Source organism: Paroedura picta, chromosome 4 (genome assembly GCF_049243985.1).
Source record: "Paroedura picta isolate Pp20150507F chromosome 4, Ppicta_v3.0, whole genome shotgun sequence".
NCBI lineage: Eukaryota > Metazoa > Chordata > Lepidosauria > Squamata > Gekkonidae > Paroedura > Paroedura picta.
In genome coordinates, this window is record NC_135372.1 from 54,596,855 (window position 1) to 54,623,436 (window position 26,582).

Consider the following 26,582-nt stretch of genomic DNA (forward strand, 5'->3'; position numbering starts at 1 on the left):
AGCAAGATTCTTGACCAAGGTTTGAGTGTTGTTAATAATTCTGACTAAAGGGGAAACCTAGTTAATGGCTGCCAGCATCTTTCTTGGCTCTACTTAAGACAGAAGGAGGAAATTTGATTCAGGGGCAGATGCACAATCATGCACTTCCTTCTCCTCTTTAAATTTCTGTTATGAAATCAGGTCTCTCTGTGCCAGCTCCATGAGCCTGTCTTCCTGCCGGTTCAATGACATCTAGTCTGGCTTAATCCCTTTTGCGTGCCATCCTCCATCTGCAAGGCTAGCATGGTCAGCCAAGCTACCAATTCCACTTCTTTCAGATGCAGAACATATGCTTGCCTGCAAAAAGGACACGAAGCAGAGCTGGCTATGACCTCAGGTCCTTTTTTCTGCAATAGTCTTTATTTTTCCTCCTGTGGATTATTCAGCATTGTTAACCTAAGAGACAAGCCAAGGTCGCAAGGCGACTTCCCCTGTCGTCTCCACCAGCTCGTCTCTGCTGGAACAATTTCTCATTGTGGGGCATGTCCTCACTTTTCTTTCAGTTCACATTCATACCATCTGATGATGTCTGATGGAAATTTACTTTAGAAATGCTACATAAATGTTCTATGGCCAAATCCAGAGTTGGCAAACTCAATAGAAAACAACTCTTTGAGAATTGGCTTTTGGGTCTATAATTATGAAACTATATAGTATATGGAAGAAAAATACAGGCTTCCTTTTCAGTTTGGCACTGGAGACGGGCTCTCTAAAGCAAGGGTAGGTAGCTGTACATTAGCAGGGGTTTAAAACTATGTGACTGAAGTAGAATCTGTTTTTTCTATTGCAGTGCATTTCTTTCAGAAATGGAGGGTATTTTAAGTTTAGGAATTATAGCATGCATGACAAGACTGAAAGCTTCAGAACAGCCACTTGGGGTGGCCCTGATTTGGAGGGATCCTTCCCACCAACTTCATTGTTGAGGGCAGCTCATCAGAGTATATGCAGAGCTCTTTGACTGGGAAGCCCATGGGGTATCCTGCTTATATTTGCACTACAGCTCTTCCATAGTGAAAACTATTCCTGGATTGAGCTATTTAAAAACCTTCAAGGCAGCAAAAGGTTGTCTTGTGTCCTCCATTGATCAAAGAGGCAGAAAATCAACATCCACTAGTCTCTAACCCACAAATTCCTAGAGATCTGCTTTTAGTTCTGCATCACTTGCTAAGAAACAGAGAAGACAGAGAAAATAACCGAGCTGTAGGGCCTTCAAATACCAGTAAGGTGGTAATGATAGATCTTTGATTACAGAAAGCATGAAACAGAAAGCAAAAGGTGGACATCAACTTTATGGCCTGCTTGTGAGAATCCAGAGGCACTCAAAGGGCTGCCACCGGAGAAGGAAGACAGGAACGCAATCTGTTCAAACATGACAACTTGCTGCCATTTCTAATTTTGCAATCAGCATTAAATATCAGTCTCAAAGTGAAGCTCATGAAAGTTAATACCCTGGAAAAAGTGTGTATTTTAAAGCTACAAATGGCCTGAAAGGAAAAGGGAATCCTTTTCTTTTGGAACTACCTCCTTTCTGGTTTTTTTGTCAATTCTTACTTGGTCTCCATGAGAATTTAAAAGCCTGTGCTATATTATCAAAATGTTATCTGTTACAAATGTTGGTGGTTGTATGTCATTAATCTACCTCATGTCATTACACACAGCTAGATGGTATCCAATGGCAGAGATGTTGTTAGGGAAAGAAATAGTTCCCTAGGGGAAGTGCCTTCCTTCTGCCAGAACTTGGCTTTTATAAGGCCTTCCACCAAACCATACTGCAGCATTAACTCTGTTTACGGGTAATAGCAAATGCATGTACAGGTGTTTATAAGAAAGAGCCAGTATGTGTTCACTTTATAAATGAAATCAAGGGCCAGTACTTAGATGGATGTGGAGGTTAAATCACATCCAACAATACATACAGTGAATGTAACATTAGAATAACAGTGCACACACAAAAAACATTCAAGTGTATTTGTGAACAGGGCTACTGTGAAAGGGAACACAGTCATATTCAAGCATTGCTTACAGACTGTGATGAGGCGACGATTGAGCCACTGCCTACGTTCTGTCTTTCTTCAGGGGGAAGAAAATCTATGAACCGCCACGGTACATGAGAGTGAAAGAAGCAGCTGAACAGCTTCTTGCCATTGTTCAGAACAGAAGGCAAGAAGGGGAAGAACCAGGTATGAGAGTCAGTTCTTGCCTCCATCTTCTGAGACTAGACACCCAGAAGGAGCATGCTGCTTTGGAGTGGCTTATGATGGAAAGAGGCCATAGCAAAATTGGCAGATACTCCCCAATCCATGATGAACATCAGGGGCACTAGCAGCATACCACTAAGGCCACCGAATGGTCTCGATAGGTGGAAAAGCCAGTCCCATGTGGAGTTTATTAATACACTGCTATGGTTTTACTCATCGTTCCAGTTGTGGGAAACGCCTCATTCATTTCTTGACCCCATAGAAAAAGCTATCCAAAAGCATGTAAATTAAGAGAAAGCATTTTAGGTGGGAAACTTGGTCTGTTTAGCCTGGAGAGGAGACAACGGAGAGGGGATTTGATAACGATCTTCAAGTATTTAAAAAGCTGCCATATCGAGGATGGACTAGAGTTTTTCTCTCTTGCTACGGAGGGATGGACCAGAACCAATAAATTAATTCAAAAGAAATTCCGTCTAAACATCAGGAAGAAATTCCTGATGGTTAGAGCGGTTTCTCAGTGGAACAGGTTTCCTTGGGAGGTGGTGGGTTCTCCATCTTTGGAAACTTTTAAACAGAGGCTGGATAGCCATCTGACGGAGAGGCTGATTCTGTGAAGGCTTAAGGGGGTGTCAGGTTACAGTGGGTGAGTGATAGGGTTGTGTCCTGTATAGTGCAGGGGGTTGGACTAGATGACCCATGAGGTCCCTTCCAACCCTATTATTCTATGATTCTATTATAGTATTCTGTCTTGGGGGGGGGGGGAGTCCAAAATCTCTTGGGGTTTTAGCTCAGTAGCTTTAGTAGTTGGGACGGAACATATAAACATTAGCTTTACAGGTTCTATGGAGAGAAGCCAGTTCACTCTTGTCATGCTCCCGAGAAACTTCTACATCACTTCTTTTCTTTTGTGAATTGCACATAGCAGTGGTTCCTAATCTGTAATCAGTTCATTTGATTTACTTGTCAATTTATATTGCATAGAGAGAGCACTGTCAAACAGTTTTCCTCCTTCATTGTAAGCCTTCAGTGAGTCCCCAGTTTCCGGGCAAAATCCAGCTTTTGTATATCTAGTAACTTACGTCACTTCTACCAGTAATTCTTATGCCCCACAGAACAATGACAGCTTGCTTCCTGGGTTTGTCCTGTACCATTTTTTTACCACATCCTATTTGTAACAATGGTTCATGCTTAAGCAACGTATTCCATTATCTTCAAACAAGTCCCTGCACTGGTCTGCCTGCTTAAGAGTAAAACAAGGATTTTGCAAGGCCATTATTGGTCTCTCTCTTTATAGGGGAAGACAACAGAGCCATTTCCTGGATCAATAAGGCATGTGCTGAGTTTTGTTCCTAGTAACATTCTCTTCTCGATTGTTTTTACAGAAGTTACAGAAGATACCATATGTGTTGGCTTAGCAAGAGTGGGTGGGGTAGATCAAAAGATTGCTTCAGGCACGCTACAGGAAATGACCACATTAGAACTTGGAGGTCCTCTACACTCTATGATCATAACCGGCATTCTACATCCACTGGAAATAGAGATGCTTAAACTCTTTGCTGTAAATAAAGTCATATTTGAAAACTGAATAAAACTTTCTATACAGCTGATCTTCATGTAGAAGTTTTTCTTCGGTCACAGTAGCCACCACTTAGAGCAGGCTTTCTTAATTTTCACAAATGGGTACACTTATTGGGTGGTATGATCACATATGGTCATGTCAAAAATCCCCCCTCCAATGGCTAGTGGTGGGCCTCTGGAGGTAGGGGACAGGGGCCCTGGTGGATATGTACACAGCTATGCTTCCCAACCATATTCTGCACAAATGCTCCACTTCTGGGGTTACTTGAAGCCTGAAGAATGTTTCAAGAGATTTCCTTAAAGGTAAAAAAGTTGAGAAAGGCTGACATAGTATGTGAAGAGGTACAACCTGAGCACAGGATTGACTCACTTTGGTGAGAACGAAGCTATAGCTAGCAGCAAAGTCTGTGATTATAACAGCTGGGGTAAGTACCACCTTGAACACCACCCACTGTTGCCAACCTGTCACTACATCCATGAAATGGGTCCTCTGAATCCTTCTCCTAACATTGCACTTTCATCTTGCAATGGGTCCATCCTACCAGTCAAAAAAAATGCACCAGTGCATTGTCTTCACCATATCAGGAGTTAAATTATTTCCACAGTTATTTGCAACTACCTACATGGTGATAGTTGAGTGGCTTCGAGGGGCACAATAGGAATACTGGAGACTAAGGAAGTATATGCACAGCCTTTGGACTTTGTAAAAGGGAAGTTTATTGGTAGGAAAATGATCGTATTGTCTCAAACATAGTTGTTTAAATATTTAATAGTATGTATTCAAGTAGAAAAAGACACATTAAAATATCCAATATTGCACTTAGGCAAGTCAAACTGGCTACTCACTTCAGTATTCCCAGATACCAAATACAATCATTGATGTCACCTGTTTGAATTTACCTAACAGGGAACTCATATCCTACAGTTATAAAGGCTGATGACAGCAAGGTTCTTGCCTCATGTGCAATTTAGGAAATAAGAGTTTCAGCAAGATTTTGCCACTCAGAATTTCACAGACCAGCCAGTCCACTCTAGAACTCATAGGTTAAATTTTGGCAATAAAATCACTGTGCTCACCACTTCCTGCATGAGAGACTTCTGGGATGCCTACAATGAAACGTGGCTTCTGTTAAGCATTTCACACCCAACACTGATCCCAAACAAAAAGTTGTGAGGCAGTAGTCACTGTAAAGGGTTATTTTGTATTGGTCAAGGCATTTTCGATTGCCAGCGGAGATTTGGCATGTATGCTGTGTGTTTTCAACAGAGTGCCATTATGATGGTTTGTTAAACAGAAAATTAATGGGACAGTTCTTAAGTGCAAGGACAGTGAAAATCAAGCATTTACAATAGGAAAGAGCAACCAGGATTGGGGAAGGGAGGATGATGAGGAACACAGAATTGTACATTGGAGAAAGATTTCTTCAAAACGCAACGGAATAGCTACGTAGAATAACCAGGACAAGGTCAACAAAGTAAAGCAACTTGATCAGAAAGTGGACAGGCCATAGTCCAACGTTCTTCATTTTCTTGAAATCAGGACAGCCATGTTTGCCAGAACAAAGCAGCACAACAAAGGTTGATGCTGTACTGTTTCCCCACAAGGTTAATGATGAAGATACAATGTCTCCATGACTAGGGACCACAGCTGCCAATCACTAAATTCTTATTTTGTATTTGCATGTGTGTGCACGCATGTGGACTTGGTAAAATACAGTTAGCACTCAACATTGCTTCAGGTTTAATCCTTCAAATTACTTCAAAACCTAGACCACAGAATTGCAGAACATTTCATTTGCTGGTCAAATGTCCAAACGATTGGACGCTTTCACTTTTACAAATGTTTTTCTGCTACACAATAGAAATATATATCAGGGGAGGGGGGACTAAGGAGATGATTCCCACCTCTGCTAGGATTGTGCAGCAAATCATTTACCGGAGCAGTTAAGTCTGACTTGAAAATTAAAAATTGGGGAATCACTATTTGAACTGCATTAAAGTACAAATGCATGTTTTCCTTCTGTGCCCTATACTGAGGGCCTGGCTATAACATCCAATTTGGAAAACAGGAAGAAACATTCACAACTGTGACCTCTTCAGTGCCTGAGAAATACATTATGGCAATTAAAAAAAAGAGTATTAATATTTATTCACTTTCCTGAATTCTAATAATTTCAGCTGATAAACAGGACTGACCTCCCCCTCCCCCTCCCAATATATGCACACCGCTGTAATTACTGACAGATTGCTAAAGGAAGACAAATACAGGAGTCTCGAGACATCTATCACTGCCTTCCGTGAAAAAAAAAAAGAACGCTGAACCCATTTACTTGGCCATAAACACCATCCTATTACTAGATGGCAGGATACTTTGTTTTCTTTCCAAGATCAGACATCCTATTATAATAAAGTCTCATTCCGCTAAACTGAAAAGCTTATGTTCTGATGGAGACAAATCTGCACATTTGGTTTACTGGGTAGTGACATGGCTGCACTGGAATGTGGGTTGCACCACAGCAATGCACTACATTCATCTATGCCTTCAAAAACAGATAAACACAAATTTCAAAGTTGTGTGTTTGGGAGACTATGATTTAACAAGCATCGATGTGTGTCACAGGGTTGAGAAGAGTCAACAAGACGATTACTTCCTTGCCAAATAAAAAAAAGCCTTCAGCAGATTAATACCACTAAAAGGAGTCTAAGCAGCCACACCCAGTGATTTAGGATGCACTCTCAGGTGACGGAAGCCTTCATCTGACCGTGTAAGTGAAGTGCTGAGATGCAGAGACAGGCGTTTGTTTTTGACGAAAAAAGCTCATTTTGGTGAACTAGACAGGGCTGAGCTGGACTAAGAGCCATTTCACATATTACTCTATTTTTCAGGTAGATTGTTTCCATGTAGAGACCGTATGAACTTATTGTGACTCAAGAATGATGTATGGCACTGATATTTGGCACACTGTGTATGTCAAACCGAGTTACACTGTATATCACATGCTAAAGAAATCTCCAGCTGCTCTTAGGCTATTCCAGGCAAAAACATCTGCACAGATGTTGTATGGAACATTTCTTGGTTCCCCTGCTTCTGGCACCTCCTTGTTAGAGCCTGTACAATTTAAGTTTCTTAGAGCTGTATTACAAGTCCCTAAAGAATGCGTCCCATGGAAAGGAATGCCGTCCAGGCACACTGCTGTAGAAAAGTCACGGGCCAAGATGCATCTTCACATCTTGAATTATAGCTCGGGTCTTGCTAAATTGGCAGCAAGCAAAGCACGGCTGGCACTTAAGGAGCCCATAAGAGATGACCTAAGATCAACAATGGGTTGAAATGAGTTTACAAGGGTGTTTTATTCTCATAAAACAATGGCCGTGCTAGACATTACTCTAGCAAACTCACTATTGTAAGCATCAGAAATACCTAAGGTGGAATTGAGAAACACCATTGCTGTGTATGTATTTTGGAGAAGCAATGACATCATCAAGCAGCAAGCTGGTTTTTCCTTAAAGCAACCTTGTCTTGATTACTCCACGCAGCTGGGCAAGCAGCCTTTGGAAAACCAAGGGAATGGCTTCTGTCAAAGGAATGTTTCTCCGTTGTTCTTCTGAGTAAGGAGTGCTTCCTAGCACATATCTCAGTTGTCCCCATCATCAGCTTCCACATTAGACACAAAGAAAACCATTCATGAGATACTTGTAATTCTGCGTCTGAGATGCCCTTTGGATGTTCTATGAGCAAAAGAGCACAGATTCCAGAGGCATGACTCATGTGACCAGCCCCGCTAGGCCTTTAAGCATTATAGGAGGAACCCGTGGGGAAAATATTGATTATGGAGCTCCTGTAAAGTTCAAAAGAAACCTCAAATTGAGACAAAGCACGAAAGATGGCAGCTTCGAGCAGATGTTGGCTGAACCATAGAACAACCGCTTGCTGTTAAGTGCCATAGGGGTTTGCTGAAAAAAACTGTGGCTGGTTTTAAACTCAAACGCATTGCCCACCTTCAATACATGCAGTCTATGATTCTGCAAAACCAATTATGTTCCATGATAATCCACATATAACTCTAGGCACTACTGCAGATAGAGGCCTGTGGAATTTCTTGGGCAAACATTCTGGCTGAATATTTTAGGTTGTTCCAGACTGAAGTGCTTGCGAATCCTAGGTGCAACGAGGAACTGGAAGCCAAAATTCGTATCATCTATCAGCCAGCATCTATAAAGCTTTCATTTTCCAATTTAGTCAGCCAAGGAAGAGCACCCCCTCCTCAGCCAATAACACCAGGAAGAGGTGGTACATACAAAGCATCCTTTCCAAGTGCCACATTTTTTAAAAAGCATGTCAACTAATAATCTTTGCAGCAGCGTGGCTTATGTAAAAGTTAAGAAGTCTGCAAAGGAAAGAAGAAAAACAGAAAGGGCCAAGGACCCTTTCATGCAGGGTTTCCTCAAGCCTAATGACTGAACACTGTAATTTTACAGGACTGTGAGAGAGCTGAGGCACTATCAGTCTGGTAGTACTTCTTGGTAATCAAGCACTTTGTAAACAAACCTCCTGAAATCGTTTCACCTTTGCATTATAAAACTGAAGAGTCACCTCCACGGAAATTTAAAATGTAATAGTCAGAAGGGAATCAAATAGCTACTGTTATGCAATTACACATAAGTCACACCAATCACAAGCAAGAATTCTATTGGGACAAGTAGTAGCCATAAAAATCAATACAAATTTCCCCCAATGTTCCATATCTGTGCTGGCAGATATTCTGATAGAAAGGCACTAAAACCCAATATGGTTTGGTTCATTAAGTTTGCAAAAGTACAAACAGTCTTAACATACAGTCAGGTTGTAGAATGTCAACCACTGTGACATATGAGCAAAATAAAATTTTCTTTCAACCCCCTTCCCATAACAACACTGGCTTTGTGGGATTGAGCAATAGTTTCAGCAGCTTCGGAAAAAGCATAACCAATGATTACAATACCACATTATTAAGTTTGCTGCTGGAACTCAGCAAATAATTCACAAAACGTTTGGGGTTCATGAAGATCCAGGTCTGTACCCTTTCAATTTCTTTCCTCGTTATGCAGCCAAAAGTTGGCAGTCTCTATTCGGGTTTGGAGAAATGTTGAGAAGAAGGGGCCTCTGTTCCACTGAAAGTACAAAGTCTTAAACCATTACAGTACTAGAAAACTTTGGTCCAAAGGGAACAGTAAGGTATGTGCTACATAGTGGCAAATTCAATCTGTACATAGAGTTGTCTGACTCCAGCCTGCAAATACAGAAGAACAAACCACATTAGAATACAATTCTAGAAACATAAACTAGTTCCACAAATCTGCCTGCCATGCTTTTGTTTTAAAATGGGCTAGGAAACTGTTTAGAAGCTTACAACTGCCCCCCTGCTCCAGGCGGTGTTTGAGGATGGGGGCCTATGTTAACAAGCACCCTCTCTTCTTCACCTGAGGCAGGACAAACCCCTGAGCCAGGGCCTGTAAACAATTTAAACTACTTCCAGCTCTGAAGGAACCTCCCTCAACAGCTTCTTCTTGCCTCAGTTCCCCTTTCTGAACCTTTTGCTAAAGCCATACACTCCTCCTTTAGTTTCTCTGCCTCTGGGGAGTCCTCCCCACTCCCCCCCCCCCACCAGCAGACAATATCCCCATCTCTCACAGAAACTGGGCCACAATGTTAAGTGCTTCACAAGAATTCAATCCTAGGCTTCACAACCCATTTCTCTCTCAGTTACATTCAGTATAATAAAAGTCAGCATATTTTTCCTGCTTAAATGTTTCCATAAGGTGTATTCTCCACACAGACATAAAAATGCTCACGATTCCCTCAGTTGCTAGAATTAAATTTATGAACCCCACTCAGGCTTTTGGAAACTTCAAGAAATTAATCATCTTGCCCTGTGATTCCATAATCTACCCTCCCCAAAAAACCCACACACGTGTGCACGCACGCACGCACACACACACACACACACACACACACACACACTACTTCTTTTCTAGTGGAAGACATTGCCCCATTTATAGTTATCTGATGATACCTGAGTAAAAATGTTGTGAGTCTGGCTTAGAATCCACTTTGCATCAGCGTCTGGAGCAACAAACAGTTTCAAAGTCCCTATGTAAACGTCTGTACAAAGGGTCCAAAAATGCGGATCGTGTAAATTATAAACTCCTTGCAACTGCTGAACCTAAAACACAGAAGTGGCATTCAGTTTTTGTATTTTTAAAGCAATTTATTTATTTAGAAAGTTTTTCTACGCCCCTATCTAGGGAACCCGCTCAAGGGGGCTTAAAAAGTAAAATCTGATAAAAATCATAAAAAGAACATAAACATTGGAGAAACTATTTAAAACTATTAAAATACTATCGAAAATGTCATGAGACATTTAACAGCTTAACATGATTCTCACAACACAGCTCTCAGAATACAAGTAGACCACAAAAGCAGTTTTAAAAGCTCAAACACTTTAATTAAAAGCATGAGGGGAAAAAACACACTTTGTCCTGGTACCTGAAAGACAATATGGTATGAAGGAGGTTAGCCTCAAGGGGAAACACAGTCCCCCCCTCTCCCGGTCACCTCGTGCAAGCAAGAGACACAAACACAAGGCTTGTAAGGAGAACCTTATAACTGGTGACTGTAGGGATGGTGATGGTCCTTCAGGTACTGTCCCAGGACATTTAGGGCACCAGAGCGTTGAACCAGGACAGGCTGTGCAGATCTTCCAGCACAGAGGTGATTGACATCTCCGTATCCTGCCCCAGACATGCACCCTGCCTGTACATCTTGGACCAGTTGGACAGTTTTCAAAGGCAGTCCCACAAACAGCCTAATCTGATGTAAATGCAATAAAGCTCATGTATCACTGTGGCCATGAACCTGCTGCTTTGGAGGAATGCAGCCACCTTAAGGACAGACCAGCTCCTTCCAAAGCTTCTTTACTGACCAACAGCACCCCAGTCTTGCCTTTACAAGCTACAATTTTCCTACCCTCAGCCATCCCATCACCTTTTCCAGGGATCTGTTCAGGACTTCCATCAACCCACCTGACTCAGCTGTCAACTGATGATTTTTAAATTGGAGTATGTGAAACATCACATAGATGGTCTACATACATTTACTCCTTTTGCTGAACCCAAGGCTCAATTATTCTATATAGCATCATATTCAACAGGAAAAAGAGCTTTACTCCGTATTTGAAAAGTGCTTAAATGAATTATTTTGGTGCCAAGACTACAGCTGATAAACAACCCTGGGTTTTCTATTAAAAAAAACACAATTCTTTTCTAAAACTGGATATTCAATCTGTAGTAATTCACTGATAATTGCCTTGTATTCTGTATGAATGTTTGCAGGACTTCAGGTTTGGATCTAACAATTCATTAGTGCCCTGACCAGGATAGTCCCAGGCACGCCAGATCTTGTCAGATCTCAGAAGCTAGCAAGCCTCAGCCTTGGTTAATATTTGGATGGGAGACCTCCCAAGGAAAACAGGAGCCATGATTCAGGGACAGGCAATGGCAGATCGCCTCCAAGCATCTCTTGCCTGGTGCTGGACAATCCTGCAACGTTAAGATCTCCTGCCTACAATACACACATGCCATATGATAAATAATCCATTAGTGGAAGAGAAGTTCCTTCCAGTCCTGAGAAAGTTGATCCCTGGTATCACGGTACCCACATGGGCTGGAGGAATACAACGGCAAGGGGGAAAGGGGTGAAATCACCCTCTTGGCTCTTTTGCCAGTGAAACTGGGCAAATGAAAAAAAGCATTATCCCTTCTTCCTGCAGTCCACCAGCTTATGCAGCAACCATTCCATGTGAGTACCATGATGCTATTAATATACTTCCCAATATCTGGAAGGGATTGCTAAAGTGAAGAGAAAAAGGGGATGATCTATAACCTTTATGTGAGCAGATCACTGAAGACAACTCATTATTTTTCAATGCTCTGCCTCAAAGGCAATTTTATCAGAACTATTATTGCCATTACAAAAGGAGGGGGGAGAATCTAAATCTCTTGACCTTAATGTGTACAGCTCAACAAGTGAAAACATGCACATTCTGTAGACTGCCTTTCCTTAGGTGTGGAGAAAGAGGCAGGATATTTAATGCTGCAAATCAGAAAGTTTCTAAAGAGGCACTTTAGGGAATTTTACAGCATTTCTAACCCTATGTGCCGTTCAAAGTGAAAATGTTCATGATAAGAAATAGTTCTGATCGTTTGTTAAGGAAACCTGTACAGATTTCTTGGAAGACAAGCTAAGGGACCCGGACTGGGGTGCTGTGTTAGCGGGGTGTGAGTTCCAAGGAGAAGTAGCTGGAAATGAAGCAACTTACCCTTTGGTAGCACTGAGGCAGAGCACTTTCCAAGGAAGGTGGTGTCCGCTGCATCAAAATTCCAATGGACTCTCTTAAAAGAGGGACGACACTGGAAGAAATTTGAAAAGTCATTTAAAAGGATTCATGGACAAACCAGCATTTGTTCAGGATGTTAGAATTAAGCCCCCTCTTTTCTCTTAGGAATGGATGAAAAAGTAAACATGCCTTTCATGTGCGTGAGGGAGAGGGTATGAAGAGAATACCACAGAAAAAGATTTTCAAAAGAATATAATGGGATTTTTAAAAGACATACAATATGTTACAATAAAGTCCATCAACTGATGAAAAAAATTTAGATCAGTAAAGGTGAACAAAATGCTTCTGAAAAGGAAGTGACTTGCTCTGGTGAGTTTCCTGAAGCCATCTGCGCTTAGTACATAAACTATGAACCCTTCAGAGACTGTACTGATAAAATTGCCATCAGCAGTCTGGAGCCCATGGGACTCATTTTCATCTGCGGAATTTAATCTACAGGACATTTTAATCTACAATTAAAGCATTCGCTGATTAATCGCTCCAATTCTTCTCTCGCAACTTGCAGCGTTCTAGCTGCCGTCTAATGTTGTGAGTTAAGAGGCGGCTGCCGAGGCTGAGCCATTGGCCAAATTAATCAAGCAACACAATGCTCCCCAAGGACTCTGGTCTTACAATGTTCCGAAGGTGATAGAAGTGCACTGAACGCGGCACAGAACAAGCCATTCTAGATGCACCTTTTACACTTCCAATGTGGCTTTTAGAAGGCCCTTAGAACAAGTTGGTCATTGTCAATATGAGGATAATACTTGGCGGTTTATATCCCCTTCCAAATCTGGTGATCTGGTAGAGGTTAGCTGGCTGCAAGTAACAAACTGAAATGAAATCTTAAGAAAATAGAGGTAATGCTAGTTTGAAAGGGGAAGATCTTAAAGGGCACTATTCTCTATCACAGGGATAGTCAAACTGCGGCCCTCCAGATGTCCATGGACTACAATTCCCAGGAGCCCCTGCCAGCAAACACTGGCAGGGGCTCCTGGGAATTGTGGTCCATGGACATCTGGAGGGCCACAGTTTGACCACCCCTGCTCTATCACTTTCAAAGACCGTTTATGCACTGGGAACTTCACAAATAGGGGCGGATGAGGTACACCAGGCCAAATGCTCCCCCGTGTGGGTGCAGGAAGAGGTGAGGCAACCTGCCATGACTAAAACTCCAGCAAGCAGCCCGGCATGAAACCTCCAGTGCATAAATGGTCAAAGGGGCTTATGAACTCAGTTAAAAAGTCTTAGAGTCATGCTTTATTACTGAAGAAGCAAGCTAATGTAGCTGTAAAAAGGGGTTCCCCTCAAAAATTGGCTTGGAAGCTCCCGCTGGCCCAACTATTAACTGGTGCTTGATGGAGCATGGATATTACTCCCAATCTGCAGATGCTCCACTGGCTGCCCATCTGCTATCAGGCTCAGTATAAGGTACTGGTTATCCCTTGGCCCTCTTATTTGCAGGACTCCCTCTCTCCTTCCTTCTGCTCTGCCACAACTACTTTGCTCAAGTTGGCAGTGGCTGCTGCAGGTGCTGGCCTGCAAATGAGCAAACGTAGCAACTGCCCATCCATGTGCTTCCTCTGATGTTGCTCCCACCTTGTGGAGTAGCTGGCCTGAGGAGGTCAGCAACACTCCCATTCTCCTGGCTTTCGGAAAACGATGCAAAACTGAACTATTTGAGAAGGCTATTCTGTGCAGGTAAAGAAGTTGTACGAACAATTCTACAAGCTTGCTTGGACAAAGACAGAATGCAGTCTATCCTGCTGCATATGGCTTACTGTATGCCAGATCTTATTTATATAAATTTTAGTGTATCATGTGAATACTTATGCCCACGCTTCTATTCTTTCTAGTGATTCTAAGCTTCTAAAATCAAAGGCTCTGGCTACTGAATGGCCCTCCTTGTTGATGGTGCTGGTTCACTATGTGTAATCTGCATTGAGTCTCTCAGAGAAAGGCAGAGTACAAACACCATAAACAACATACATAAACCAAATACTAAACTCATTCTGTAGCCACTCCATTGGCTGCTTGTTACTTGCAGTGTTCATCAAATTCAAGGTACTAGCTATAGCATACAAAACCCTACATAGCCTTGGACCCTTACATCTACAGGGCTGCTTCTTCTAGTCTGCCCCACCAGGGTAACTCTGCTTATCTGAGCTGGGCCTCCTACAGGTGCCAACCTGGAAATGGGTAAGATCACAGATGCTTACACACATGCATTCTCTGTAATGGAATAGCCTGCTTGTGGAGGTCAAGGAGACTTCCAAACTTTTGGCTTTTCAAAAACCATATAAAACAGAAGTGTACTAGAGGGCATTAAAAAAAGAAAAAAGAAAAAAAAAGAAAATAGGCCTGCAATGCAACAAAATAATTTAAAGGCACTTCATTAAAGGGAATGGGGATGTGGCCTATAGGACTAATATGTGTTATCTACTGCTGTATGTTTTATCTCTCTGTGAGTGCACTGTATTTCTTAGGTAACACTGGTGTGGTGGTTAAGAGTGGCAGCTTCTAATCTGGTGTTTGATTCTTTACTCCTCCACATGCAGCCAGCTGGGTGACCTTGGGCTCACCACAGCACTGATCAAGCTGTTCTGACCAAGTAGTAATATCAGGGCTCTCTCAGCCTCACCCACCTCACAGGGTTTCTGTTGTGGGAAGATGAAAGGAAACAAAATTGTAAACCGCTTTGAGACTCCTTCAGTCAGTGAAAAGAGAATATAAAACTCTTATATCTCGCATTAACACACCAAGTTTAGTACTTACAGCTTGAAATGCCTTGTTTTAGATTTCTACAAAGCTACTCTTATGACATTGTTCATTAGATGTCCCGATTGTGCTGACGTGCATGATATAAGCTGCCCTGAGTCTTGGTGAGCAAGGTGGATGATGAAGATGAATAAATAAACCAGCTCTAAGAACATGTAACATGCATGTGGGTGTGAAGGTGAACTGGAGTTAACTGACCCAACTCTATGCAACCCCCCCCCCCCTCCCATATATCTGGGATTCTAAAACATGGTTTAATCCAGGTTCAGAATTGTGTGTGTGTCAGCATTCATTTATCATCTGTAACCAAGATTCTTGGGATACAAAGGAAGGGGAAGAAGACAGCAACAAGCTTGATTTGTACGCATTTTCCTTAATTGTACAGAAACTGTGGTGCCTAATTTATTGTCAGCCCAAATTCCAACTTTTCAAATTTATATATAAAAATAGACCTGGGGGGGGGGGGGGAGTGCTACAGTTGATTTTGATCAAGAGTTGTGTCAAAAGGCCAAGACTATTTGTTACTAGAAATTGTACACACAAGGACAGAAGAGAGATTTTATTCTCAAATGCTTCATTTAAAAGCTAGTGTCAGAGAGAAAGGATGTCATTGTAACCTGTTAATGGGAAATCCAATCATTTGTCCTGAGTCTTTACCTGCTGGCAGAAGACAATGACAGAAAGGGATAGATGAGTAGAATGTATCAGAGTTTGGGCAACATGGCCAAGGAGACTTCATCTGGTATTGTCTTCTTGCATACTGCCAACCATCTAATCTCAGAAGGTAGAGCTAACCTGGAAGGGTCTTGGAAGATGATCTTAATGTTTACTACATATAGAAGTATGAGCATTATCATCATTGATGTACCTACTGTGTGGAAATGATTTACTCAGAAGACTGGATTTTGTATTAACCCATCCCATGACCGCCTTTACTATTTTTTATTTCTTCTATACCTGTTTGGTTTATTTTGTCTTATGTAACAAACAGACTGAGGATGTTCAACAACTTATCAGTGACCACTAAAGAAGGCTATATAGATCAACACAAATATGGCCAGTTGAGCTTATTACTGAGCTTATTCTGGATGTATTCTGTTCCATAATTTTTCAACATAAGGGTGAGATAATAGCTGCCATACATACCTATCTACTATTTTAATTCCTGCATTTTATTGTTTTCTACTTTATTAAAATTGATGCATAACTTCTTAATTTTAATATTTATCTTACTGTTGGTTGATTTTGGTTTGCTTTCTTTGACCTATCTAGACTCTAAAAAGCTAAGAAGGGCAACTTGGGAACAATTGTGCCAGAAGCTCAGGTCATTTCCTTGTTCCAGAAATCAATCAGAACATCTACAGGACTTCTTGGTTTAATTAATGGCTCCTCCTCCACACACACGCACGCCAAGTGTAAGCATCTAATGTCCTATTTAACCCTTTGGATAATTCTAAATGGTTCAATGTTTGATATTTAACACTTCTCGAATCCTACTTTGCATTACAAATGACAACAAGAAAATTGGAGGACTAGAGCAGTGAGCCTAACATTGCCCTCACAGGCTATGGCTTTGTAAAACCAGCATTGGATTCTTATCAACTTCTAGTACTTTAAAATGTTATTTAAACTGACAATGTAAGATATAGCTTTGATTCCTACTTTGCCAGCGTATCTCCCAGCTTGCTTTGAAGGAGAATTGTTGGATATGAAGAGAAACCTCTCTACTCTCTAATAAAGACTGCAGCCAGTGGTTTAGTTCCTATTCTGCCACTTTAAGAGATGAAAATGGAAAGCTACAGAAGCTATGCTCTTCCCAAAAATCTTTATGGAATATGATGTGTTGATAAAACTCATAGTTTACATTTTATACCTAAGATCAATCTCAACAGCACTTTACAGCATCCACAAAAATGTACAAGAAATGTGAAAAACATCCTTTCTTTGTGTCTGGCTTGGGAAATGTTTTTCTTGCGATCCAAGATAATCAGGGAAAAGGGGGAGGGGGAATGTCATAAAACAAAAATTAGTAGGAACAAGTTCAGCCACAATGAAACGACTTGTCTAGAACAGCAAGCTCTGCATTATGTTGAAGTCGGAGAATCCAGGGATTTTAGCAGAAATCAACCAGTGAGCATTTGGAAGCAATTAGGAGGTTCACCAGTGGCAACTGTAAAAGTGACAATATTACTAAGCCAGGAGGCACACAATTTTTCATGATGAAGGGGCTTGGACAGCAAACCAACAATTTTACCATTCCAAATACTAGGATTTTTCTGGCTCAAAATAACTCTTTAGAATGATCATACCATGTAACTATACAATCCATTGTCGACAGCCAAACCAACATAAATTATATCTGCATCATCCTTTCGGTCATGTACCTGTAACATCAAGAGTGCTTAAAAATTTAGCACTTGCCTAGTGGGATGAACAGTCTATAAGCCTAGATAGGTATTTAGGAGTTACCTTCTCTGGGACAGATCCAGCAAAAAAATCTTCAGGATGCCCCTCTCCAAGATAATTTTTAAAATCTGCAATGTCTCCAAGAAGATTATCCTTCTCCTCCCATAGGCCTGAGAGGTTGGGGAGATGGCAGTCCTTCCCTTCAGGTAGCCAACCTGATCTCCAACAAATGATGGACCATTCAGCCAGAATACAAATCCAGCAACTAACCTCTGCAACACTTCTTCTACCTACATCATCCCTGCCAATCAAGCAAATGTTTCAAAGGTCTCACTTAACACTAGCCACTCCATCAAAGGCTCATTCCCCTGTACTCTTTCTACAGCGGAGCCCCAAATGTGGGATCTGCCAACACACTTGCTGATGACCAAGTGCTTTTAGAAAGTGAGCGGGAATGGATGGCACTTTGGCCCAACAGCACTTCTGATTGGTCAATGAAGGCCTAATTGGCCATGCAGAACCTGCCATCCCAGCAGAAGGGACCTTCCCCTATGTGACCGAACACAAGCTGGTCGTTTTAAAAGACATCCTGTTAAACAAAAGTTTCTGATTGAAATGCTGAAGAGTTACCATTAGAATTATGCATAACTTCACCCTCAGCCATTTTGTGGCTGGCGCCACCTCCGGAGGCAGAATTTCAAAGGTGCTCATAGGCTTGACAAGGTTGGGGGGACGCTGCTCGGTGACACAGGCTATCACAGCCCCCCCCCCCCAATTGTCCTCTGCCATTTACTCTAGACAAACTACGCAATCTCTATGCCACCCTGACACTACACAAGTCAATAAATGAACACGCATTATATACAGACAGGGTAAACAATTCTGTGAGGGAGCATTGTTAAGCCTCCCTGGATAATAACAGACTTGCATAGGTAATAGACTTCACCTCCCTGGATAATAGATTTAAAGGTTGCAGTATTTCAACAGAAATGTTTCAAAGGAAAACTGCAGCAAAAAGTGCCTAAGCTAGAATTTATATGCAGATATATACTATCAGACTTGGACTTAAACTCTTTATAGAAAGTTCTGCTTTCCCCTAAGAGACACACTATTCTGATCGATCCTGCCTTGCCAAGACATCCAGATCCACACTATTATGCTTTCATCTGTGCTCTATAAAGTAGCTCCACAGAGATTACCTGTGAAATAGGGGTTTTAAGCTCCTTTACCCCATAAATCCTTTTTCTAATGTCTTTGGTAAAGCGTCATAAGAGAAGAAAGCAGTGCCAGGTGATCATACGGTTAACCATTCACATCAATCACAGCCTAAGAAATAACAGGAAGGTGGTGCTTCCTAAAGAAGAAAGAGGTCCTTGCTTTCACTTTGTAATGAATGTCCAGATGAATCTTAGACTTGGCCAAGATCACATTTCACTTACAATTCAAATCAGCAAATTAAAGAGCTGTTGGAGAAGGATTCTGCAGGTTCCATGGATGGCAAAAGTTACAAATAAGAAAATACTACAGTGTATAAAAGCCTGATATATCACTGGTAGGCAAAATCACAAAACTCCGGCTCACTTACTTTGGCCGTATCATGAGATCCAACTCAATGGAGAGAACAATTATGCCCGGATTTGTCAGTGGAAAAAGAAAACCAGGCTGACCCAGGGCACGATGGTTAGATACAATCAAAATGGACACTGACCAGAACATTACACAACTAAAAGAAGCAGTGCAAGACTGGAAATCGTGACAGCAGCTGTGCTATAGGATTGCCAAGAATCGGACTTGACTGAATGGCTAACATAATCATCATGTTTAAGAACTATTTTTTGCCACTACAGTGAAAAAACTTAGTTTAAGGGAAGGTTGAGTGGTGCAAAGTCTCTGATACAGTTCACTACAAAAGCTGATCAATGTTGAAGGTATCGTTAGTCATCAAAAGCTTCCCACTACACTATCAAGGTCTGAAGTGAATACACATTTTCAAGAGTAACCTCTTTTGGGGCACCATCTGGAATATCATATTCAATTAGCATACTGATATTTCCCCTCCCCCTACTTTAGCAGCACTGCCATAAGGGCTGTCCCACCAAGCTCAGAGGTGAGGTCAGATATTTAGCTTCACTACAAATCTTTTAATCTTCCATGGGTTTTTGATTAGTCATGGGGATGCAGGAAAACTGCACTGCTGTGTCTTGTGAGGCAGCTCGTGCATCCAGACTTCTCTTTATTATTATTAGCTCCTCTCCTGACTGAAGTAAACAACAGTCCAAAGAGCTGCTCAGGGAAACGTCATAAGGATTGCATATTGCAGCAGTCCCCACATGAAAGATTGAAAACAAACAAACAAACAAAAAACAGAAGAAAACTTAACCAGCAAGTGAATCTAGACAAAGGCAGCAAGACAATGGGACCAAACATAGGCTGTGGTGTGAGGTATACTACTGCCATAGGCCAACTCAGGGTGAGTTTGAGACACTAAACTTGGGTATCCCTGCCATTGGCCTTGACCTGGAGAGCTCTAGACGAGGGGTAGTCAACCTGTGGTCCCTCCAGATGTTCATGGACTACAATTCCCATGAGCCCCAGCCAGCAAATGCTCACAGGAATTGTACAACTGGAGGACCACAGGTTGACTACCCCTGCTCTAGGCTAGCCTGCTTTTGTCAGCAGCTAAGCAGGGTCAGGCCCTGATTAGTACTCGTATGGGACAGTTTACCAAGGACATCCAGGGTTTGTATGTAGAGACAGGTGATGGCAAACCATTTCGCTCACCTTGAAAACCCTCTACTGTTGCCAACATACAACTGTAACTTGATGGCACTTCCCATCAACACCATTATCATAAAAGGTCTCTTTCTCTTTGAGAAGGCATTCAGGCTTTTTAGCCAGTTCTACCATACAGCAAGTAAAAGAGTAGCATCCAACCTGACTAAAGAGAGAATCCCCAAGATAAAAGAATATAGCAGAAAGGCTGATACTAAACAAATAGACGAAAAGACTTTGGACAGTTTCCCCAAGAGTAGGGAATGAGGGGCTTTGGCAATTTTGTAAATACTGATGCCATAATTTATGAGGCTTCATGGCATGCAGTCTGTGTTGCTATCATTGCCATCCTAACCACATTTATTCTATTCTAATCCCATGGGAGTCAGGCAAGAGTTGCAGGGAAGACAACCCAAGTTTGCTACAATATACAAAACCTTTGACAGGGAAAGTGGAACGCTGTGGGCCAAAACTTCATCCACACAGTCACCATAGCCAGTCCACAAACAGGAAATTCATAACTGTCAGCAACTGTGTGGTGGTTTTTTCTCTAACAAAATCTACGTGCTCTGAATACCTCGAATGCATCCAGTCTTATACTGTACTCACAGAGGGCCTTAACTAAATTTCAAAACCATTTCATTTTGGCAGATGTATTCCGCCCCTAAAGTAAGTGCATAATTGGGCAACTGCATTATCTCTTCAATCACTTGGTTTTAAAGACGTCTGACCCCCCCTTCCCAAAAAAAAAAAACCAAAACAAGTTTGGCCTACAGTGTCAAGATAGCTACCATATTTACACAAAAAGGAAGATAATCCTGAAAGTAAGATGATGCCCCTAAAAATTACATATCTCCCTCAAAAAAAAAATTTTTTTTACTGCCGTACATATTTGTATATTTTCTTGACAGTACATCTGGAAAAGGTGGTGGTTTCCTTTTTGATAAATACAGTCAGACCAGAGAACTTTCTTTTTCTACGCTGTCCAGTGCCTTCATCACAGCCCCTCCAGGAGGCATTTCCTTTGTGCAACAGGCACTTACACATGAACAGACCCAGGTACTTGCTTGGGAACAGTCCTGATGCAACAAGTGAACTAGAACTGAATTAGCCCCAAAGAACGGGTCACAGGAGACTTTAACTGATACGGTACTCTTTCACTTGAGCTGTCATCCCAGTGTTGACTCAGTGGGAACAAGCCAACTGTTCCACAACCTGGAAATAGTCATTAGGTACCCAGAATCACGCATCAAGCATTCAGATGATGTCCCCTAAAAGTCACAGGTGCTAAATTCTCATTTCTTCACTAGCAGCTGGAGTGCTGGGAAAAGACCTGGTAGTCCCAGATTCAAATCCTGTTCTGCCATGAAGCTTTGGGGGGGAGGGGTCCTTGGACCAGTCACTCTCTTGCCGCCTCACCTAACAGGTCTGTTGTGAAGATAAAACAAAGGATGGCGGTAATGGGAGCCAGCAAAGGGCAAGATAACAATGCACTAAAAATTATAGTAAGTGAAGAGGTCTAAAGAGGTCAGTGGGACCATGACCCCTGGGTCATGCTCACTCCTCATAAAGAGATAAATGTATATAACAGCTTTGAAAGAATCTACATGCATGCAAACTGTACATGCATAGGCTCTCTCCCCCACAATGGTGAACCCTGGAAAAGCAGGACTCCTGATCATGCTCTTCAGAAAACGGGGGGGGGGGGGGGGAAGTGGGCGGAATGCTACTCCCCCCTCTGTGTATGCTCAGTAGCCTCTGCTGTAACATCCTGCGGTTTCTAACGCCCCATTCTGAATAAGACATTTTGCAAGAAAATAATTTCTACATCAAACTACAATCTTTTTTTAACTGCAAACATTCAACAGCAAGTTTGTATTATATATACCGTATTTGCCGGCGTATAAGGCGACTGTAGAGCCTCTTGTGGCGCAGAGTGGTAAGGCAGCTGTCTGTAAGCTCTGCCCATGAGGCTGGGAGTTCAATCCCAGCAGCCGGCTCAAGGTTGACTCAGCCTTCCATCCTTCCGAGGTCGGTAAAATGAGTACCCAGCTTGCTGGGGGGTAAACGGTCATGACTGGGGAAGGCACTGGCAAACCACCCCGTATTGAGTCTGCCATGAAAACGCTAGAGGGCGTCACCCCAAGGGTCAGACATGACTCGGTGCTTGCACAGGGGATACCTTTACCTTTACCTTAAGACGACTGGGCGTATAAGACGACCCCCCAACATTTTCACTCAAAATGTGGAGTTTGCCGCCGCCGTGAGCCCAGTGAGGGGGAGCTGGAGCTGGCGCTGCCCGCCGCCCGCCACCCGCCGCGAGCCCAGTGGGGGGGAGCTGCTCGCCGCCGCTCGCCGCCCGCCGCCGCTCGCCACCGCTCGCCGCCGCTCGCCTCCGCTGTGAGCCCAGTGGGGGAGAGCTGCCGCCGCCCGCCACTGCCGTGAGCTCAGTGTCGGGGGGGGAGCCGCCCGCCGCCCGCCGCCGCATCCAGACTGAAGTGCACCCGGCGTATAAGACGACCCCCCCAATTGGAGGCATGTTTTTGAGAGGGAAAAAGCCGTCTTATACGCCGGCAAATACGGTACACACAGTAAGGCTATCCAAGAAGAACAACTATTCTACTCATGGGGAAGGAGTTATAGTGCAGAACTGCTGTTCTCTCTAAAGCACAATTAAACAAGGATTTTGCTACCGGATAATGGGAGAGAGTGAGAAAAGAACAGGAAAAAAATAGAAAAGAAAAAGGAAGAGCAGAAAGAAGGAACAACAGAACATCTTCCCATCTGTTGTCTGTACCACTACGTATTTCTGGTAAATGCTGATGGGAGGAGTTGGTCCCATGGCTTAACTGCCACTCAGGATGGCTGTCCCGCCCCTGCATGCCTCCTCCTCCAACTGGATTGCCCATCCATCCAACAGGCATCCAATCACGTTTCGCCCCTCACCCGACCACCACCTCCTCCTTGCACTTCCCTCTGGCTCTAGGTCCCGGCCCAGTCAGAGCTGCACCTGCCTGTGAATTTCTTGCCTGGGAGGGCAGCAGCCCCTGGGGCTGGACCTCCCCGGCAGGGTGCTTGGCCCCTAGATCAGTGGTCCCCAACCTGTTTATCACCGGGGACCACTCAACGCTTGACAATTTTACTGAGGCCTGGTGGGGGGATTGCCGTTGGCAATCAACCAAGCGCGCCTAAGCGCTGGGACTCCGGGGGGGCGGGGAAGCCGAGGTGGCGCTTCTGCTCAGGGAGGCGGGGTGGCTGGGCAGCGAGCATAGGCGCGGAGCTCTGAGCCTGCACATGTGCGCCTGCCGGATCGTTGATGAAGTAAAGGGCCGGGGGGGGGGGAGGCATACTTTGCGGTCCACCTCCAATTAGTTGACGGCCCACAGGTTGGGGATCGCTACCCTAGATGGCACAACCAGCCAGCCAGCCATAGTCTCAGGCTTGGGAGAGGCGGAAGGGAGTACTCCTGCTGCCCTGAGCAGCTCTGGCCCCAGCCTTGCCAGGCCTTGGTGGGGCTGCTCGGCTGGCGGGAAGAGGGCAGCACTGCCTGCCGGCACCTCCCCCCCAAAGGCCAGCTGCTGCCTCCACAGGGCTTGGCATGCCTTTTGCAACTGGCAGCACGCGGGGCAGGTGCCCTCCACGCCACCAAATGTCTGCCAAGCCCCCTAGAAGTTTCAGCTGGCCTTTGGTGGCCGGTGGCAACCGTGGCTAGCTCCCTGCCAGCACTTCCCCCCACGCCCCATCAAATGCCCGCCGGGGCCTCTGCAGGCTTTGGCAGGTGCTTTGTGGGCAGTGGCAGGAGGTCAGGGCTCCCTGCCCGCTCCCCCTCCCCCTGTCCCGCAAAGCACCTGCTGAAGCCTCTGCAGGCTGCACTGGGCATTTTGCGAGCAGTGGCGGGAAGGGAGGGCTCCCTGCTGGCACTTTCTTCCCCTGCCCAAGGTGCTCACTAAGGCCTCTGCAGGCTTTGGCGGGTGCTTTGAGGGCAGTAGCGGGGAGTCAGGGCTCCTTGCTGGCGCTTCCCCTGCTGAGGCCACTGCAGACTTCACCGGGAATTTTTCGAGCAGCGGAAGGAGGGGATGGCTCCCTGCCGGCACTTCCCCCCTCCACATGGCACTCACTGAGGCCTGTACCGGGGAGGGGGGGCATAGGTCTGTTGTACTGTCATATGCAACAGGCTTTGCTGCTAGTTTAGCAATATCTGACAATCTAAACTGGACACGATTATCCCTGAGCATCTATTACTGGCATCCAAGACTTCAAACTAAAGAAAATGCAGTAGCAGAGTGAAGGCATAAGGATAAGAATTCAAAGGCATATTTAAGCAGTTCATGCTGTTATTCGGGATAGCTGAAAAACACTGCCCTGCAAAGAACTAAAAACAAGGAAACAGACGAGAAAAAAGGTCTTACTCTTTGGGAAAGAGTTCCCACCTCAGTAGTTTAGGCATGCATGTCACCATTAAGCCATCAGGAAAATGCTTTCTACATTGCCCACTTAATATGCAGCCAACACGCCCTTGCAGATGGAGCCTTGTGTTTCAGTCTTTGCTATTTCCCTGTCACCGCTGTGGCCTAAAGAGTGGTTTCCATGAGTACTCTTGGCAACTGTTACTCTGCGCTACACAGTGAACCCTCTGTCTTACGATATGACCAACACACAGAGTTGCTGGCTGGGGTCTGAAAGTAGATCTGTTTCGATCTTGAGGAAAATGAGGGCTTGCATAAGTCATTAAGGGGTTTGCAGCAGATTGAAAGCTACTTTCTGATACAGACATTCACTATTTCATATTACCAAGCCAGAGGAGAAGAAAAAAAGCAATTTGTTTTATAAGCTGCTTTTTTTTAAAGGAAGAGTGTTTCTATAGACACCTTTATCTTAAATGCAACTATATTTTTCATGCAAATTTCTACATGTCTTCAAGAGGAAAGCTTTCATTTGAACTGTGCATCCAACTCTTAATTTGAACGTTTGCAACACACACAAACTCTTGACAGGCAACAAAAGTACACTATGTCTAGCACCATATAGAATCATAGAGTTGGAAGGGACCTCATGGGTCATCTAGTCCAACCCCCTGCACTATGCAGGACACTCACAACCCTATCGCTCATCCACTCTAACCTGCCATCCCTTTGCCTTCACATCTAGCCTCTGTTTAAAAAATATATTTCTAGTTAATCAAATTTATCAATGGGAAATCTTCACCAACTTGAGTCTGCTTTTTGAACAACTGCTAATATTCACCTGACCAGCTTGAACCAATGCCTTTCACCAACTTAAAGAAAGTATACAAACAAAGTTTGAGGTCATGGGCACCTTTAAGACCAACAAAGTTTTATTCAAGATATAGACTTTCATGTACAAGCACACTTTTTCAGATTATAATGGAAATATATACAGCAGAAGCACAGCCATGCTGAAGTTGGTTTATACATGCATACCCCAAGATTGTGAGTGCAGGTTTCTATTCACACTCAGCATTGTGGAGGATTGCATCAAATCCAAGATTCAGTCTCCCCCATCAAGTAGACAGACTACACAACTAAGCCAAACATGAAGTGAACTTGTAAGGCTAAAAAGGGACCAATGATACTAATTCAGTAGTCCTACTCAAAGACGCATGAAGACTCACACAGGAGTCCCTTGGTCAGGTGCTACAGGCCAAACTTTCATCCTCTTCCTTATACTTCATGAATGAAAATGAATTCAAACACTGGCTGGCTTGTTTCCACCTTCGCCGAGGAAGACTACTAACGCCCTATCTGGCCCCGGAACACCTGGCCACAGTGGGTTCACTTCCAGACTAGATTTCTATAATTCGCTGTATATGCTGTCCCTGTCCTTGACCCGGAAAACACACCTGGTACAAAATGCCGCTGTGATCACCTTGGAGAGCCCACATCCAATCTGTGCTGCAGCAGCTGATTGATTGGCTGCCAGTTGCATTCCAGATTAAATTCAAGGTTTTGGTATTGACCTTTAAGGCCATCATGGTCTGGGCCCAGTGTATCTGAGGGACCATCTAACTTCTTATGCCCCAGCAGAGCACTTTGCCCTGTGAATCTGAATAGGTTGGTGATCCCTGGTCCACGAGAAGTGCGCCTGGCCTCAACCAGGGCCAGGGCCTTTTTGGTCCTGACCCCAGCTCCTAGAAAAGCTCAGGACCCTGTCGAAGCTATCACAGTTCCACAGGGCCTGCACCAAGCATTTGGTTGAGGCCAGGGCAAAGAAGATCTGTTGGGTCCCTCCTCCAAACACCCTCCCTGAGACACTGGGTAGAAGGGTCTATTGAGTCTGTTGGGGGTGGGACTATTGGTTTGTGGGAATTTTATGGGAATGTGGGGATTTTATTGTATTTTATGCTTACTGTTGTAAACCATTGAGAGCCACTTGAACA

The 26,582-nt window shown here is 43.6% G+C and overlaps 2 protein-coding genes across 3 annotated transcripts in view; one reads left to right on the plus strand and one right to left on the minus strand.

Moving 5' to 3' along the window:
- Positions 1 to 3,844, plus strand: part of DPH5 (diphthamide biosynthesis 5) — a 30,760-nt gene extending 26,916 nt beyond the window's left edge. For both annotated transcript variants that reach the window (XM_077332863.1, XM_077332862.1), the window contains exons 7-8: positions 2,116 to 2,219; positions 3,620 to 3,844. In XM_077332863.1, the coding sequence (XP_077188978.1) occupies positions 2,116 to 2,219; positions 3,620 to 3,822 (307 nt within the window). In that variant the 3' untranslated portion in view covers positions 3,823 to 3,844. The remainder of the gene's footprint in view (positions 1 to 2,115; positions 2,220 to 3,619) is intronic.
- A 664-nt stretch (positions 3,845 to 4,508) lies between these two features.
- Positions 4,509 to 26,582, minus strand: part of SLC30A7 (solute carrier family 30 member 7) — a 42,598-nt gene continuing 20,524 nt past the window's right edge. The window contains exons 9-11 of the mRNA XM_077332871.1: positions 12,173 to 12,263; positions 9,869 to 10,018; positions 4,509 to 9,085 (exon numbers count right to left, since the gene is read on the minus strand). Coding sequence (XP_077188986.1) covers positions 9,038 to 9,085; positions 9,869 to 10,018; positions 12,173 to 12,263 — 289 coding nt within the window. The 3' untranslated portion in view covers positions 4,509 to 9,037. The remainder of the gene's footprint in view (positions 9,086 to 9,868; positions 10,019 to 12,172; positions 12,264 to 26,582) is intronic.